Source organism: Arachis ipaensis, chromosome B8 (genome assembly GCF_059453495.1).
Source record: "Arachis ipaensis isolate K30076 ecotype BB chromosome B8, ASM5945349v1, whole genome shotgun sequence".
Taxonomy (NCBI): Eukaryota; Viridiplantae; Streptophyta; class Magnoliopsida; order Fabales; family Fabaceae; genus Arachis; species Arachis ipaensis.
Genome location: NC_142443.1, coordinates 128,566,825 through 128,586,669, shown reverse-complemented (window position 1 = coordinate 128,586,669; position 19,845 = coordinate 128,566,825). Strand labels below are relative to the sequence as shown.

General features: G+C 32.5%; 2 protein-coding genes across 3 annotated transcripts; one reads left to right on the top strand and one right to left on the bottom strand.

Moving 5' to 3' along the window:
- The first annotated feature begins 5,803 nt into the window (after positions 1–5,803).
- Positions 5,804–11,982, top strand: LOC107611597 (phosphatidylinositol 4-phosphate 5-kinase 5). The gene is made up of 8 exons (XM_021109789.2): positions 5,804–7,147; positions 7,356–7,523; positions 7,738–7,903; positions 8,761–8,877; positions 9,120–9,313; positions 10,098–10,243; positions 10,323–10,401; positions 11,395–11,982. The coding sequence occupies exons 1-8, from the start codon at positions 5,964–5,966 to the stop codon at positions 11,684–11,686; spliced, it is 2,346 nt and encodes a 781-aa protein (XP_020965448.1). The 5' UTR covers positions 5,804–5,963; the 3' UTR covers positions 11,687–11,982.
- A 409-nt stretch (positions 11,983–12,391) lies between these two features.
- On the bottom strand, positions 12,392–18,146 carry LOC107614339 (protein LATERAL ROOT PRIMORDIUM 1). Of its 2 annotated transcripts, none has more exons than XM_088497696.1 (3): positions 16,982–18,146; positions 16,285–16,607; positions 12,392–12,755 (listed from the first exon to the last, which is right to left on the bottom strand). In XM_088497696.1, the coding sequence occupies exons 1-2, from the start codon at positions 17,718–17,720 to the stop codon at positions 16,306–16,308; spliced, it is 1,041 nt and encodes a 346-aa protein (XP_088353822.1). In that variant the 5' UTR covers positions 17,721–18,146; the 3' UTR covers positions 12,392–12,755; positions 16,285–16,305. The 2 variants fall into 2 exon arrangements, with proteins under 2 accessions (XP_088353822.1, XP_088353823.1); XM_088497697.1 differs by having other exon boundaries at positions 17,009–18,144.
- Between the last annotated feature and the right edge of the window lie 1,699 nt (positions 18,147–19,845).

Below are 19,845 nucleotides of genomic sequence, written 5' to 3'. Positions count from 1 at the left end.
AACTTTTCAGTTTTTGATTTCAAAAATAAAAAGGGAATCATTTTGGGTAATAACTACACCATAATGGTCATTAACCGTCCACTAATGGTCATTACCTCCACCAAAGTCTCTCTCTCCAATCCACATTTAATGTGTCACTCACCTTGCTTCTCCCTCACTCAATTCGGTTACTTCATCAATCTTTCATATTCCATTCTTCCATCACCATGAAAAAGAAAACCGCGCCAAGAAAGAGTGAAAGAATCCTTCTCTCTCAAAAACCATCAACCCCTCAAACCCACACTCACATCCACATACATTCTACTTCTTCATCTTCTCCCTCACCCCCAACCAAGCACACCGAAGCTATGAGGAAGAAAGCAATAGCACAGAAGAGTTCTGGAAGAAGAAGAAGCGGGAAAAATAAGGAGCCCCGCATTGAGGAAGAGGAAGAATCTCATACCTCGCCCATTCATTCACCACCACCTTCATCACCAAAGAGAACTATTTCCGGAAAAAAGCTCACAGAAAACCAAGGGTTTTGCACTAAACAGCACCACCGAACCTCCAAATTTGGAATCCCTGGAATTCAAAAACAAGTACAGCAAGACTCACTCTCATTATGATCCGAGCAGATTCAACTCTTGTGCCTCATTTGAGTTTCACAATGAAGTTATAGAAAAACGTCATTTGTGTGCAACCTACCTTGTCAACCTCGACACTCTCACTAACAAAGGCATCAACATCTCCTCTTTGTTTGAACTCCTCAACTGGAAGCCACTTCTTCTCATTCAGAAACCAGTCTATCCTGGCCTAGTCCGGGAATTTTACGCCAATATGCGACTTATTGACGGCTCTCTTCATTCCTATGTCAAAAGGGTTCAAATAGCCCTTGATTCTGAGACCATTGGAGCGGTCCTGGGCTTCAAGGATGAAGGACCACGAGCGTACATGGCAGAAAAATGGGATACACAAGTCGGCATTTCATACAAAACGGTTCTTCAGCACATTTGCGAGAACCTCTCTGGCTTGCATGGAACGACTCCAACACACAAAGCTCTAGGACTAGTCAACTCTCTGATTCACTAAATCATCACCCACATTCTGACTCCCCAAAGCGGCTCACACAACCGAGTAACGTTTTCTGACTGTCTCATATTATTTGCTTTGGTTACCTCTACACCGATATCCTTTGGTTATATTATGATTAGGCATATGTGGGATTCTGTTAGAAGCACCAAAAAGGCTAACCTGCCTTATGGTATGTTTTTAACTAGAATTTTTGAATACTTTAAAGTTGATCTGTTGAATGAGGCTGTAGAGAACAAGGTGTCTTCAATCAAAGGAGGAGGAGCGACTAAGGGAACCAAAGGGCGCAAATCTGTTGCATCCGATAGTGACTATGAGGGCAGGCCAGAATCTTCCAAAACAGCCGAATCCATCAAACAGATCTTGGGTGAATTCTCCAACATGGCAGACATGATGGTTCAATCTCACAAAGAGGCCCGTAAGCTAGCTTATGACAGCGAGAAAGCTTGGAAAAGATGCAAAGATAGGGTCGGTCTGATGCTAGAAAGTCTTAAGTAGGATCTGGGAGATGATAGTAAAGAAGGCGCTGAGGAATCTGATCTTAATCTATCAGATGATTGATGACTGTTGTTTTATGTTATTTGATATTGGCATGATTAGGCTCAATCTTTCTTTTGTAGAAGCATGACTTGATACTCACTGCTCCTTGACACTTTGACATATTTGGCATTTTATGAATATTTTGTTGTATTGCCAATGCTTTCTTGCTGCAGGTACATAATGCCCCTTGATGCCAAAAGGGGGAAGAAATTGATCCAAAATTGAAACTGGAAAACAGGGGATGAAATTCTCTTTGAGAGTTCATGATCACCCTTGTTGATGATGGATAATGCATTATGAAAATGCATTAGGATTATGTTTGATGATGTTTTGTTAATATAGCATTCGGTTCTACTTTAATTACTGCCATTACTTGATGATTATCTTGGTGAAATATGTGTTTGTAAGATATTTGAATTACCTTGATAGAATGATTGATGATTGGATTTATTTTTGGCAGTTCCTTTAGTTTGAAATGATGAAAGTTGCTGTGTTTGGAAAGATTATATCATGTTGATGAAAATATTTTTCCTACCATAACCATGATTGCTCTGATTTGTTGAAAAAAAAATTTTTGAACAGCAAAATTTTTCTTCGAAATAAATTGATTATGTTGTTTAAGCAGAAAATCAGTTTATGATATCAAATGAGTTTTGATTATCAATTTAAAACTGCTCATAAATCAAGCATTTAGCAACATATAATATGCTAAATAACATTGTTCTTGAAGCTTGTTTAAAATGTTACAGGTTAGTGCTTCCCTTGGTAAAATAAGCATACATCAATGGGGAGCCATGTGACATTTAGAAAGGGGGAGAAATTCAATTTTCAAAGGGAGTACTTATACTCAATTTTTTAAATTTCTTTCCATTTCAATTTTAATAATGTTTGTCATCAAGGGGGAGATTGATGAGTTTGAAAAACTCTAAATTAAATTAATGATGATCAAACATTATTAACAGCAAAATTATTAATCTAATTATTATTGATATATTAATTAAATTAATTTTGCTGTGCAGGTTTTTAATTGGGCCGAAAATAAAATATAAATGATTACAAGCCCAAGTGTGAATTTTTGCTTAGCATTGGTTCAAATATTAATCAATGAAGTTTGGCTTAATTATTGTTCTTGTGTCGGGCCAGACTTAATGCTTGTGGTTACAAGCCCAATTATAAATCTTTGCTAAGTGATCCAATACTTAGCCTGAATCAAAATATTATTGGGCCAAAATCAATGTTGTTACTACCAAGCCCAATTTTAATTTTGATGAATGATTCCATTGCTTGATCCGAAACAAAATTCACCAGGAAAGCAAATGTTACCATTGCCTTACACCTTCAACGGATTTCATTTCTCTCTTTGATGGATTTCAAATTTAATTTAAGCATTGGGAACATAAGTAAGTGAGAGAAGATTGATTTGATTGCTATGATAGCTATGCACGCCTCTCAGCAAAGGGAAGTAAAAGCAACCTTTACTTGTGTAATATGTTTATTACATTGAATTGCTTTTTCCAAGTTGTTTATTCTCCCTCGTCTGTTTCTTCTCTTCGGACATTAACCAGGAAATAATGAAAGCCATGGTAGCTACACCTACTCACCGAAAAGAAGATAGAGCTCGTCTCAAGACCATCATGAAGATGGCAAGAAAATATACTAAAATAAAAATGAGCTGTGGCTGAGATTTTCACCAAATATAGTTAGATTTAGTGAGGTAATCTTGAGCTCTTCATGCTCAAAAAGGAAGAAGAAGATTCGGCCAGCAAGGAGGAGATTCTTGGAGGCATGGCTTGTCTTTGATTCTGCTCAACCACCACAGGAAGTAGCTAGAGTGGCGAAGTGATGGTAGAGGCAGAGATTGAAGCAGATGAAGTCATCATCATCATGAAGCATCAAGGGCCAGAAATCCATCTTGGAGAGCAAGCCAAGGATGGAGAGCTCAGATTAATGAAGAGTGATGATCAAGAAAGGACTAGAGGTAATTGCATGTTGGGTTTTGCATGGTTATCTCTTCTCTCTCTATGTGGCCGAACCGGTTCTGTTTCTTGAAGGAAGAATAAGTTGGCTTGGTTTTTGGCTTCAATAGTGGAGGCTTCTCTCTTCTATAAAAAGAGAGAACAGCCACTGTTTGAAGCAAGGAGAAAGTTTGAGAGTGCAAGGCACAGAATTCTTAGAGCTACCTGAGCTAACAGTTTTCTCTTCTCCTTCAATGTATTTTGTTTAAGTATTTTTCTATTTAATTTTGTCATGTCTTGAGTCTCATGGAAAAAGGCAAACAGTAAGGTTTGTATGAAAAAGCCATAGAGCGGAAAAAGGCAGAGAGTGCAAAATTAAAAGAAAAAGCCATAGATATCTTAGAGTTCCTTTGTTCATCTATGTTGTGTTTCATGATTCTGTGGGAATCCCCTTGTAAGTTGGGTTAGCACTTTACAGTTTGTAATCATATTGATTATAGTGAAATTCCATCATGTTTGTGATGGAGACTGGATGTAGGCTGCACTGCACTTAGCAGCTGAACCAGGATATATCTGGGTGTAATCTTCTTCTCTTTTCTACTCCGTCCATTTTTGTTTCTACTGCACAGGAGCAAAATCCAAAAATATCTCGTGCCAAGTGACGAGACAAAAAGAAAAGTCTCGTGGCTAGGGACGAGACAAAAGAAAAAGTCTCGTGTGAAGTGATGAGCTAAAAACAGAAAAGTCTCCTCTAAGTCCAGCAAGTGTTAGCAAGCAAAAAGGGGGCTAAGATTCAACCCCCTTCTCTTAGCCACTGAAATCATCGTAGGTTTTCATCACAAATATGTATATTATTTGGTAGGGAGTTCAACCTTAAAAAATAATTAGCCAAACCAAAATAGTACAAAACCATCTTTGAGAAACACTTTAAGAAACATAAAAATTTCTATAAAATGAAATGGTTTATTATTGTATAAAAATAAATCATATGATTTAAAAGAGTGGTATTTAAGTAATTAATTCTAAAATTAATAGTAATTGAGTAAAAAAATCTCATAATAATTCTATAAATATTTATATTGGTAGTATATTAAAATTAAAATTTTATTATCTTATTAGAAAAAAATTTGAATAAAGTGGCAAATAAGTCCTGAGAATTTACACTTCAAATAAATTAGTCTCTTAAAGAAAAAAAAAATACTAATAAAGTCTTTCAAAATAGTAAATATAGACACACTACCTTCAAATTAGCTCCTATGATTAGGATAGAAGATGTTAATTTGAATTAACTTATCCACATTTATTATACTGAAAGACTTTACTAGTATTTTTTTCTATAAGAACTAATATATTTAAAATATAAATTATTAAGAATTTATTTGTCATCTTACTCAAACTTTTTTCTAATAAGATAATAAAAATTTAATTTTAATCTACTACCAATATAAAATAATTTTATATTTATATTTAATAAATTGCTTTTGACATTAACTGCATAAATAATTATCATAAAAAAAATGTGATTGAACCATTATATTGTCAATAAACTCAAGATAATAATAATACACTCATTCATACAACCACCAAATAAAAAAAATTCATTACACTCTTAATTGAATTAATCCCCCTCTCTCCAATTTACAAGAATTCACAAAAAATATAAACAGAATTTTCTTTTTCTAAAAAAAAAATTAAACATGTGAGGGGAAGAATTTAATAAATCAACTAAATTTAGGAGCATGTTGCTAAAATTGGCATTGACAACCTCTCGAATCCTCTCATTCGTCTATTTTAAAGTCTACTATTATTTTTAGGAGACAAATTCGGAATCAATAGAATGATGTCTTACGTCTTCTCAATCTACACAATCTGAAAAAAGTAAATAAACAAAAAACAGTCAACTATCTTCCGTCCAAAAGAAAAAAAATTAAGGAAAAAAAAAAGAGAAAAATTGAGAAAAAAGAATAAAATAAAGAAAATAAAATGCAACTTAAAAAATAAAAAAATAAAAAAATAAAAAATAAAAAAAAGAAAAGAAAAAACAAAAGTCAGTTAGTGATTCCAACCAACCTCTTTTGCACTACCATTCTAACAGGATCTACTTTCTTTTCTTTCAAAATCTGAATACAACCTATTACCATAACCAAATAAGGAGCCAAATTCTGGGCTAGAAGGAAAAAAGATAATTGTTCCTTTGATTTTACTATAGCAGAAACTCAAGATGCATTTTGAAACTCTTCTCTGTATAAACATTTCTCCTTGATTTTCATATTCTATCTTGATGGTGGCAATGCAGTTGCAATGGTGGGTGGTAAAGAAGGTTAAGAAGAATAGGAAAAATCAAGGATGTGAATGTGAACGTAAAGAGAAGGTTAAAAAAGTTTATGCGTCACGAGAAGAATGAACAAAGAGCAAAACCAAATTGTAAAGGCTTGGGAAGCAGCAGTTAGAAAATCAGCTGGTCCAAAAAGAAGGGCAAAGAGCATTTTCACACCAATGTCTGTTGCCCATGTTGATGATGACGATGATGATTTGAATTCAAGCCATGACCGAGGGTTCGGGTTCGGATTCGGAATCGGGACAATGAAAAGAGGAGGAGAAGAATCTGGAACCCATGTTGAGAAAATCCTGTCCAATGGCGACTTCTACACTGGAAATTGCCTTGATAACCTCCCCCATGGGCAAGGTAAGTACCTATGGACAGATGGGTGCATGTATGTTGGGGAATGGCAAAAGGGTAAAACCATGGGTAAGGGTAGGTTTAGTTGGCCTAGTGGTGCAACCTATGAGGGTGATTTCAAAGATGGTCATATGGATGGTAAGGGTACTTATATTGGTTCATCTGGGGATACTTATAAGGGTTGTTGGGTAATGGATTTGAGACATGGAAATGGGACTCAAAGTTTTCCCAATGGGGATTTCTATGATGGGGAATGGAGGAAAGGGATGCAAAGTGGTCATGGTAGGTATCAATGGAAGAATGGGAACCATTACATTGGTCAATGGAGGCATGGTTTGTTCTCAGGGAATGGGACAATGATGTGGAGCAATGGGAATAGGTATGATGGTTGTTGGGAGGAGGGCTTGCCCAAAGGGAACGGAACCTTCCGCTGGGGCGATGGAAGCTTCTATGTTGGGGTTTGGAGTAAGGATCCAAAGGAACAGAGTGGGACTTATTATCCATCAGGATCTTGTGCTGGAAACTTGGAATGGGATCCTCAAGAGCTTTATTCAGTTGATTTGGATGAATGCAGGTTGTGGCCGTGCGAGAAGGTGGCTATTTACCCTTCGCACAAGACGTTGAATCCGGCCGGCTTGGAGGAGGAGGAGGAACCGACGTTTAAGAAGAGCGACGCCTGCGAGCGGCCGAGGTGGAAATCCGTCGACGGAAGGCTTAGTAATTATAGCTCTGAAGATGGTTCTTCTTACTCTTATGATGGAAGTAGTTTGGGAAGTCCTCTTGTTGATCCTTCGCTTCCAAGAGCTCCCAATTTCAGGCTTAAGCCCCCTAAACGCCAAGGAGAGACTATAGCTAAAGGTCATAAGAATTATGAACTCATGCTAAATTTGCAACTAGGTATCAGGTACTGATCGTGCCTTTTTCTTCTCCCATGTGCTTCTTAAATTTCAAAAATTAGATCTTTTTAGCATTAAACGTTACAAAAACATTTCTATCCATCTCAGGCTACTAGCAAATATGCATCAGCATATTTTATTATGGAAAAATATCTGTTCCTTTACATGATTCTAATTTTAACTGTGTGGTTATTAATTTCTTGTGCCATAGCACAGACATGCTGTTGGAAGACCTGCTCCTAGTACATCTCTTGATCTAAAATCTTCTGCATTTGATCCCAAAGAAAAAGTATGGACAAAGTTTCCATCAGAAGGGTCCAAATACACACCACCTCACTCATCTTGCGAGTTTAAATGGAAAGACTATTGTCCGGTAGTGTTTAGGTGAGATTTTTAAGGATACCATAAAGCTGTATTTGACTGTCCTTACGTTTTTATTAAAAAATTTTATGTTAGTTATGTGAACCATGATCACATCAGATTGTAACACCTTGTTAAGTGTGTTCTTGCAAATTATTGTGTTAAATAAATATTATTTGTTTGTTCGGATTCATCGATCATGATAACTCATAGTTTATTGCATATTTAAAATTTGCAGGGCTCTAAGAAAATTGTTCAAGGTTGATCCAGCTGATTATATGTTATCGTTATGTGGGAATGATGCCCTTCGGGAACTCTCATCGCCAGGAAAAAGTGGTAGCTTTTTTTATTTAACCCATGATGACCGATACATGATCAAGACCATGAAGAAAGCAGAATGTAAAGTGAGTTCCCTTTTAGTTAAGCTAGAATGAGGAAATTATCTTATGCTGTCAATTCAATATTGGATTGACAATGAGCAATTAAATATCCAGTAATTATCACTATCAAATAAATATATAAGTAATTACTATTTCTATAAGTATCAATTAAATGTCCAATTTTAAATTGGATTTAACTAACATGTGTTTAAGAATATATTTAGAATAATAAATATAATAAAAATTTAAATTTTATGTTTTATATAAAAAAAAATTTAACTAATAATCTTAAAGTCACATGTTTACTTAAATTCTTTTAAATATCAAAATTATTTGAGAGACAATAAAAATCAATTTAAATCAGCTAAAATTGTCTTATTTTATATTTATTAATTAATTCTAAAATAATAAATATATAATATTAGAGATAATAAATATGTCATTTTAGATATTATATACATAAAATTACAGATATTAAATTAAATAAGATAACTTTAAATTATTATCTCCTTAATATTACTGTTTAAATATTTACTTTTCTACTAATAATTGTCTATTTAGGAATTTTAGGTAACATTATTTGTCATTTTACCACTTATACTCTTATTCGATATAACTCATTTTGACAGTACATTTTCTCAATCCTATTAAATGTTCTTCTATATGCTAAGGACAATTTATTCAATTACATCATCGTTTTCTATAAGTTTAATATTTTTCTATTATTGTTTAAAATTAGACAACTAAAATGATACTGTAGGGACGGAGTAGGCACTATATGTTCAGAAAAGAATTGCCTTTGATGCAAGTCTTCAAATAATATTGCTTTGTTTTTTTATGTTATTTCTCTAGTGAATGATGAATTCATAACATGAATGTAGGTTTTTCTTAGAATGTTGCCTGGTTACTACAAACATGTTAGAGCTTTTGAGAACACTTTAGTCACCAAGTTTTTCGGCCTCCATTGTGTTAGATTAACGGGAACAGCTCAAAAAAAGGTAATGCCAAGGTGTGTAAAATCTTTTTACATTAGAATAAGAATTTAATTTTAATGCACTAATAATATAAAACATTTTATATACATTTATCAAATTACACTATTTGTTAGAAAATTATTCACACTATTAATATAAAAAATTGTTATTTTATAAAACGGTTTTACGCTAACAATGCGTCAAATTAAATTCTTGGAATAATCACTAGGGAGAAAGGTATATTGATTATGTAGTATAAATTTCAGGTTCGATTTGTCATCATGGGAAATCTATTCTGTTCACAGTACCCCATCCATAGGCGCTTTGACTTAAAAGGTTCAACCTTTGGTCGAACAACTGATAAGCCTGAATCTGAAGTAGATCCTACCGTAACACTCAAGGACCTTGATCTAAATTATTTATTTCGATTGCGGAAGGCTTGGTTTCAAGAATTTTGCAGGTATTTGTCACTCTGCGTTGCATGGGTAACACGTATAATTATATTACGTATACACTAAATGTTAATCATAAAATTAATTATTTATATAAATAATATATTAAAATATAAAATATAAATATATGACATACATGTACTTATATGTAAATACGCTATAACTTAGGATAGTGTATTTGTTTCTTATGATTAAACAATGATTTTACAACTTAATTTATTTGGATAATTGAAATCAATTATGTTAGATATACACTAAAATCAGTTATTAGTATAGAATATATATTAAAATATAAATTATATATTAAAAATAAATTAAATTATATATATTTATATACAAATATATAATGACTGATTTTAGTGTGTAAATAATATTTTTGAATTAAAATATTTATTTTAAATGAACGATACTCAATTATGTCTTTAAAAAAAGGTGAAAATTATTTTTTTAATTATTTTATTTAATTTATATAAGTATGTCAAAACTGATTTTTATTTGAAAAAGCTAAATCAAACCCATCCTAATTTATGTGAAAAGTTTAAGAACCAATAATTTTAATTTATATTAATCAACACTTTTATATATTTTTAATTAATATTTTTAAAAATATTCCTAGTCAAAAATAATAAATTGTATTGGTTTTGTAACATTATCAGTAATTTATATACACAGTCAATGTAAATAGATTTAATATAGATTTTCAATTATGCATTTTTACGGCCCATAACTGGAATAGTTTGATGCTATGAGAGTAAAGTAAGGTTATACATTTGATATAAGTTTTGAACGCAGGCAAGTGGATAGGGACTGTGACTTTCTTGAGCAGGAGAGGATTATGGATTATAGCTTGTTGGTTGGTCTTCACTTTCGGGGAATATCGTGTGGTGAAAATGTTACGCCTTCTTCTGGCCGCAGTTCAGGCACTCGAACCCCAACTGGTTATGCCTTGTCTTGCATGGATTTTCTTAAGTTATTTTGAACTTGAATGTTTCCTAAATACATCAAGCTGTGTTGTAGGGAGTGGTAATAATTTCGATGATGGAGCCCTTCGCCTTTTTGGAGTGGACGTCGATCCCCTTGCAACAGATCCTAATCGGTAACTACAATATTAGTTTCATTTACTGTTTTACTGATTCAATATAAATATTAGAGTAAAGTGAACATTAGATTTTTGAAGATATTGATTTTGGACTAATTAGTCCTCGAAGAAAAAAAAGTATCAATTAGGTCCTCTAAGATAGTAATTGGTGGACATGTATGTCCTTCTGTCAATAAATAGTGCCAAATGAAATAAAATTGTTCATGTATTTCGTTATTTACAGTGGTGCATGTCTTGTTACTGTCACATGAGCATGAAAACGATTTAGTTGGACAGTGAAACATTTATTATCTTTTGAATTTTCATATACTCTTTATCAACTGTTCTCTATTTATCATAAATTATATAAAAACAAGTGAAGTTTCGTTCCAAAAGTTGTTATTTACATTATTATCTTTTATAGATAGACACGTCATAGTAATTAACAGTATATATAAGCATTACCATTAAGTTTTAATTGATAAATTGAGAGAAAGACATCATGTGTCCCCGGTTTGCTATGTTAAAAAATCAAATTGGTATTTTTTTTCTTTAAGGGCCAATTAGTCCAAAATCAAAATCTTTAGAAAACTAACTGTCACTTTACTCTAAATATTATAATACAATTTAATTTTAACTTGGATAAAAGTTTAATTTCTGCATTTTTTCGCATTTATGTCCTTTTCGATTCTTGATCATTTGTTTGAAGGACAAATTGCTCTTTTACCATTCGAAAGTTTCTAATTGGTCCTTAACAATTCAAGTAACTGGTGAACTGCCTATACATCAGGGCTGCTTAGTCCAATAACAAGAGCCACTTAGACCAATTATTGAAATGGTTAAAGATTGATTAGAAATTTTCAATCAGAGGCTGGAAAGGACATTTGCTCTTAATTTTTTATACTTAAAATTTTGTTCACCCTTGTTATTGATACTAAAGCCATAGGCAAGATTTTGCTATCAAAATTGTTACCTTGTCTGAAAATATTTGCATTACTTGTCTTGTATTAGGTGGATTCACTTAGGAATAAGCATGCCAGCACGAGCTGAATCTACAATGCGAAGAAGTAGCGTTAGTGAGACTCCTCAGCTGGTTGGAGAACCAACAGGGGAGTTATATGACATCATCATTTTCTTTGGCATTATAGACATATTACAAGACTATGACATAAGTAAAAAGATCGAGCACGCTTACAAATCGTTCCAGTACGATCCCACCTCCATCTCCGCCGTCGATCCAAGGCTATACTCTAGACGGTTTCGCGATTTCCTCTTCAGAGTTTTTGTAGAGGACAAGGTTTAGATTTCAAAAAATGACCAGCACTAACCGGCAACACTGATTTCTACACACTAGTTGGAGGGTGTTTTCTGAAAGACAGAATATAACACATTTCTCAACTTTAATTTGTTGATTTTTCCCTTTCCATCTTCAATACACACACCCCCCACTCCTCTTACACTTTGTGATTTCATTTTGATCATAGCATGTATGTTTTAGATTAGATCAATATTGTTCAGAGTTAATTATGCCTTATCTCCAATTGTAAATGAATCAACAAAAAGGGGTCTGTAACAACATTCGAAATTATTCTTTTTTGTTAACCTTTTTTCCCATGTTAACCTTATGTCTAAGGCTGAATAAAAATATAAAAAAGATGAGGTTATGGTGGAATTATGTTTTTGTGTTACAATCTCGTGCGACCTCTTAAATGAGTACGAGAAGACTATACCATTTGAGCTATAACTCATTGGCAATATTTCCATGCATATGAAGTACATTCAAGAGAAGTGTTGTATGAGTTAGCCTTACTCATTTATTAATACTCATTTATTAATATTTATTTTAAAATGTGAAATGGACTATTTAGCCTATTAAAATATTTATTTTAATTTAGCTTGATTATTAGAGTTTATATTACTATACTGCTGTTGAATTTGACACACAAAAATTTTATTAAAAGAAAATTATAACGTACTTTTAAAAAGAAATTATAAAATTTACAATAACTTTTTCCAAAAAAATTGTATCACATACCTATTTTCATATGGATCAAGGTATAGTACCCGTATCTATGCAACATAGATAAAATAAAAATACTGAATGTAAAGTTAAGCAACATCAATAATAATGTCTCTATTCTGATGCAATAGAATGGAACTAGGTCCATGTAACCAAAAACGATGAAACTAGGTCCCTGTGATTTTTATATGCAAAATATAAACATGCTACATATATAAGAGAAATTTTACAAAATAACAAAAGTAAAAGGCACTTAGCAGTTAGCACATTTTTATGCCGTCCGATCCGTTTTCCCCTGCAAAACTGTAGAATGAACTGTCTTCAGAAGGTCATCATGAGATTGATCCATCCCCTGTCATCCACAATTATTAGAATGTTTATCTATTGCTACTCCTCAACAAACAAAATCTTTTTAAGTTTTACGTTTACTTTCAATTTTATTCTTAATTTCAAATATATTTCTATTATATTCTTGTAGTAACATTAATCAGATATGTCGCTGATAATATAGGAAGTGATATTACTAAGTAGATAATAGGCAACAAAATAGGAAATTTTTTTGGTGAAGAATAAATTAAGATGAGGTGAGGTAGGTAATACGAAGTGATATTACTAAAGGTCCGTTTAAAAAGTCTCAAGTTATTTTTACTAAGGGCCTATTTGAAATGTCTCAAAAGTTACTTTTTTGAGTTTCTAACTTATGAAAAATATATAGTAATATTAATGTTTGGTGTAATTTTCAAAATCAAATTTTAGCTTTTTAAGAAACTATTTAAGTGCTTATAGAGAAGTTAAAAAAATAATTTCTCTCATAACAAAAAATATTTTATCATATTTATTTTAAAATAAACACTTTAAAAACTAAAAACTCAAATACAAAATAACTTATTTATAAGTTACTTTTAATATAAATATTTATTGTTTAAGCTATTTTTTCAAAAAAAAATTTAATTAAGTTGTTTACCCAAACTAAACCTAAATAGATAATAAATACAACTTGAAATGAATGAGGTGAGCCTAATACACAACATCCCACCAAACCAACCATAGTATAAACATTGTGTATAGTGTTTTTTTTTTTTTTTATCACTGCTTATCAGAACAGGGTAAGATGTTTAAGAAAGAAAAGGAAAGAATTTCAGTAATTCACGTAATGGAAATAAAGTTGGAGTAAAAGAACCTTCCCATGTCCTCAAGAAAAGCCCTACTACAATGAGTGAGGTGGATAGGAAAGAAGGTTTAGGTGATAAAGGAATGCCAAACAAAGTAGGAGGAAAATTGGATACTAATAATAAGGCAAATTTTTTGGTGTCGAAATTATCAAACTTACTTTTTATGATAGGTTTTAAATATTTAAAAATTATTTATTTTTATATTTTTTAAATTAAATATTAATTTTTTTTAATAAATTAAATATATAACTATATATATAGGCACTGTAACATGTACCTAATAATAATAGCAGTGAAAATGGCAAAAGTGTAAAAAGGTAAAAGTATACTAAGATGAACATGTTAATGGGGGGTGCTAGATCTGACATATGTAAACAAAGCTAGCTATGTCCCAAAATACTATATAAGTAAGGCACGGAATTTCCTCATCAATTGAATGCATGAATCATGAATATAACTCAAACCTATAATAAATAAATAAAATGAATGTGGTAGTGGAAATGTAACAAACACTCTTGTTAATGGACAATGAAAGTGGGAGCAATCTTTCCTAGTTGTCCCTCCTCCTTTGATTGAAAATGACATTTCTTTTTATTATTATTATTATTATATATGAAGTGCCCATTATTTACTCGAGTCCCTCGCCCATGTTAAATCTTCAATATGAAATAAAGAAATGGCAAAAGAGAATGAAGGCCTATGATGTTTTTATTTGGAAAGTGGACTACTACTCTTTTTGTTTTCCACCCTTCCCTTAATTTATATATGCTATATCATTACGGGTGACCACATAGATCCTTTTGTTATGTTTCATTTTTAATTGATTTCCTAGCTAGTTCTTTTCCAATAGCTAAATTATAATTGGCGGAAATGCTACTACTCATAGTGAAATGAATCAAATGATGATGTATTAGAATTTTCTATGCTTTTGTTCATGAGTTTATGAAATCCCATGTGAATAGGTCTTTTTTTTTTTTTTTGGGTATTGAATAGGTCTTTTAGTTATTAGCATAGTTTATGTATAACATTTAGGAAAATACCAAAAGAGTATTGTAGTATTTATCTAGCTAGGAAATTTTGTGTGTTTATTTGTGGTGATGCTATGAACATTTTTTTGTCTTTTTTCTTTAGATAGATTATCAATAAAATTACCAAAAACTAATAGCATAATAATATGTTAAACAATTAATCAATGGAAAAGTTAAAAGCTAAAAGCAATTAAGAATTTTTCTTTGCTTATTACTAGTAAAAAAAGTTTGTGTATTATTAAATGCATTTAGCATGAACTTTATAAAAAATAAAAGTTCAAAACTATTCATTTTTGTTTTTTTATGGTGAAAATTAACTTTAAAAATATTAATTTAGTCTTCATATAAAGTTGATAATTAAAAACTATTTGATAATAATCTAATCAACTTTTTACAAAGACTGAATAAGAGTCTACACTTTTTTTTTATGTATAATCTTTAATTATTGGATTTGGATCCTCTAAAGTTTGAATTTCACTTTAGAGAATAAAGTGTGATCTCTCACCATTGATTTCATATGTGGGACCAATAATAAATATGAAAGAAAAACTATTCAAGGTAGAAGATCACACTTTACTCTCTAAAGTGAAATTCAAACTTTAGAGGATCTAAATCCTATATTACCATTATTATTGTTATAAAAAAAAGAATAATTATGATTACCTAGTAGTCTAGCACTCAATAAAAAATTCTCCACTACTAAATAATTTGGTGAATATAGGAATGGTAAAATTCTCCTAAGTGCGGAGATCCTTGTGGGAACTGTCCCAAATAGGAACCCGAAAATGGAGAATATTTTCTGCAGAGATGGAGATAAAGCCAAAACTCTCCCGAGGCAGACGTGAGAATTCGAGCAGAGATCTCCTCTCCATCCCTACTAAATCCCTGAATTATGAAATTTATTTAAATATTTTTAATAATTTATTTCTAATATAAATTTTTTAGCAATTTCACGTATCATATATATATATATATATTGAAAAACTTAACTCTAATTTTAAAAGTGTCTTTCTTTCTCTCCATAATACTAACACTGCGTTGTCCCACTCTTCAGTCACTCCCAAAAGGCCAGAACTCACAAATCCCAATCTCTCATAGCGTCACAACCATATCCCTAGCCACTCGTGCTCAATACTCATCGTGTCGTCACCCCCTCGCCGCCTCATTGTCTTTGATCGCGGTGTCTTTTTCCCTTTTCACTAATGTGCGACTGTGTCCTTGTATATTGTAATAGTGTTTTCTGAATTTTTTTTTAATTTTTTATTAGAACTTTCATATAAATGATCAATACAGGAAGATGTAGAATGGAAATCCGCAAAAAATGGGAATCCACAAAGAATGAGGATGGGGGTAATATTTTTTCATGGCAGGGATTGAGACGGAGATAGAGTAGAATAAATCTGGGGCAGAGACGGGGAGCGAGAAAGTATGCCCCCGCCTTCCCAGTTGCCATCCCTAGGTTAATATTCAGATTCACTATTTCCAAGTGGCAACCTCCCCATAGTGAAAATATAAAAATCTTACTAAGCAACCAAGAACCAACAACATAACTACATAAGAATATATAAAATCTTGGTGATATTCATCAAATAATTGGCTATAATGTTTTTAGCAGTGTAGCAATCAATGGAGAATAATATATAAATCTTAAGTCTGAGTAAACCTTGATGAATTCTGGTACCTTTATTTGAACAAGATTATATCAGCAAGCAGAAGCAGGGTAGGCACTAATTGGAACCCCAATTGGAGTTGGAGAGGAACATTCCCCATTGTTGTTGTTCTTCCCACTGTTTCCAAGTTGCAACACTGAAACACAAGGAACTTCATCATTCTTGCCATCAGCACCTTGATCATAAAGAAACCCTTTGAACACATGGCCACAAATGTGGACAGTGGCCAAGTATGTAATTTCATCTTCGCCATTGCTAATAGCAGACACTCTGTGGCACCTAAACGCCGCCGGGGCGCGAACGTGGCTCGGTAAAGATTGTTTGAATTCAGCATCTGCAATCCAAGAGAAATAACCATTTTTTAATTTGTGAGTTCAACCTCCAAATTTTGTGTTATGAAATCGTTATGGACTGTATTCTAGTATAGACAACTTGTAGTATAATTTACTAGTCACATTTTCATTCTTTTTTTTTCTTTCTCTTACAAAACCTAAATTCAATTCGTCAACACCAATTTTTTCTGTAAAGAAGAAAAAGTATATACTACTCAATTTCAAAATTGTTCCGGTTTGAAAGTTCTTAATCGATCTCTCAATCATCCAAATAACTGGTTTAAGCGGTTCTGCTAACAAAAGCCGTTTAGACTAATTACTTGTATGGAGTGAGAAATCGAAAAAGAACATTTATTGAAATGAAAATCATGATCACCCTGGTGACAAGAGGTAGAATCCAAACTCTTAGTTGTGGTAGCATTAGAAGTTGAACTATGAGAGGTATTAGTAGTTGTAGTTGTTTGTGATGACCCAAAAGCTCTAAGCCTCTTATTAGCCCCAAGAGCAGCAGCAGCACCACCACCATCACTAGCAGCAACAACGGCCATATCACGTGCCCGGCGATGCGACACGGGGACCCACGTGCTCTTCACGTGAGTGCTGCAATCATATCCACGCCCCTTGCAACAAGTCCTGCACCTCTTGTAACTGCAATCTTTCTTTGCCCTGTTGCCACAATCCTGGCACACCCTGAATTCAGGGCCATAGATACTACCACCACCACCGTCTCCGTTGTTGTTTCCATCACCACCGCCGCCGTCGTGTTCTGACACTTCAGGACACATCTTGAGGTTCCAGTAACTGTTATTGGTGGTGGTGGTGGTGTTGGTCCCAACAAGAAGGTGTTGTTGGTCATGGTGAACGTTGTTATTGTTATCTTGTGGCATGCAGGGTGTGGCGGTTATGAGGGGGAAGATTCCAAGGCCAACGCTGAGTGATGATGGAGGAAAAGGAAGGTTATTGTTATTGTTATTGTCGTTGTTGTTGGTGGTGTTGGTATGGCCATGGCTATGGTGGTTGTCTTGTGAGATTATGGTTTGGCCTTGTTGGTGATGATGGTGAAGGGAATGGGTTGGTGCTATGAAAACTAGGTCTCTCAGGCCTAACATGTTCATTGAAAAAACAAAGAAAAAAAGAAAGATCTTTTAGGCACTGATGAGTGGTGTTGTTTATAGAGAGAGAGAGAGAGAGATTGAGATTCTCTATATGATTCTTCTTTCGCCTCTTTTTCTGTGATTTGAGTGGAAAAGATTTTGGATGATATGTTACTGCAGGTTCTCTTGTTTTCTGACACTGAAACTCTCACTTGTTTGGATGGGGAATTTAATGAGGGAAGAGTTCACTTTTGTTGCCTTGTTGGTGTTATTATTGTTATCATGTGTTGGCAACGCTGCAAAGGAATTTGGGCCCTTTTGGATCTCTGACCAATCACTCACTACTGCAACTCACTGCAGTTTCAGATTCTTGGCTAGATAGCGCTTCTGCTTCCTTGCACCTTTTTTAAAGGAGTCATTATCATGCCCAAATTATATTAGTTTTACAGGAAAGGTTTATTTGCATACTCTCAATTTATATGCTAACTTATTATTTTTCTTCCAAATATTTGAGATAAATATTAATATGTCAAAAGTAATTGGATATTGTTTTTGTTTTTGATTTCATTAAAAATACTATCAGATGATGATGTATATATTCTTTTTTTTTTTTTAAATTTAGTAACGAAGAACATAGGTAAAAGAATATAATAGCCATAAAAGTGTAAAAAAAGATTATAATATCTTCAATCTTTTATATTTTAATTTCTAATAATATTATATGTATACTAAAATTAATTATCAAAGTCAACTTTCATATAAAATACATGTTGAATTATAAATAAATATTAAAAATAAATTAAATCATATATACATTTATACATAAATATATTGATGATTAATTTTAGTGTATAAATAGTATTTTTGTTTAATTTTCATTATTTTTCTTGTTGTACGGTTTATGTAATCACCTTTGTTAATATTTTTTTAAGAGTTAATGATTGTGATAATACGCCAATTTTAAAATATTTTGAGACAAAGAAATAATAAAATGACATTTATCCTAGCTTGATTTTATGGGCATAAGAAAGTCATGGTTGCAATAGACTTGCTACTTACCCCAAAAGTATGTAACTTGGAGTTTGAACCATGAACATTGACTCCAAAGTCTTAGCTCCACCGTAATTACCACTACGCATTTTTATGATTCTTACTCTATGCATTGTGAAAATTTTATATAGTGACAAATTCCGTGCATGAGTCTAATCCTTTCGGAACAGCATGCTCTAAGCATGTACTATTATTTTTGGTACACTATGTGACAGACACCGTTTTACACATGTACTTGGACATAAAATGTGTCTAGATATTATTTTGATTTTCCAATGTACCAAAAGAAGTAAGAGTGATAATTTGTAGTTTATATATTATTTTTTTTTTTTTTGGACCTGTAGTTTATATATTATTTAATTAATTAGATTTGATGGTATGAAATACTTTTACTATTCCAAAATTTATCATTTCAAAAGTTTACACATGGGCCTTTTGTTAGTGATAGTTTTTGGGCAACTGATCCAGAAGTTCTTTAAACTAAGGCCCTCTCTTTTTATAAGAATCTTCTTGGCTCTACTAAAGAGGTTGTTGTCAATTGCTTGAGAGACTTTAATTTCTTGTTTTTCCTTTGAGCACTTTGGCTTGTACTAGACTTACTACATCAGTTACCTTTGCAAAAGTGAAGTCATTAATTTTTAGTATGAATTTTTTCAAGGCGTCAGGATCAGATGATTTTCAAGATTTCTTTTTAAAATTAGGATATAGTGGGTGCTGAGGTCTAGAGGATTATTATGACTTCTTTTTAAGGTGAATTGCTAAATCTTAAGATTATGAAAACTCTCGTTATTTTTATTCATAAAGTGGACAATTCTACTATTACGAAAAATTTTAGACCTATTAACTTGTGTAATGTGATTTACAAAATTATCATTGAGATTGTTAGTCCAATTTAGGACAGCTTTTTTTTAAGTCGGGGCACTCCTGAAAATATTCTAGCTTCATTTTGGGTCAGACGTTTTTGTCCACTTTATGAAGCATACTAAGTCTACTAAAACTAATTTTGCTTTTAAAATTGATCTTAAAAAAGCTTATGATAGAATAGATTGGAAGTTCCTTAAATATATTCTCAATATTTTTTGCTTTCCTAGTATAG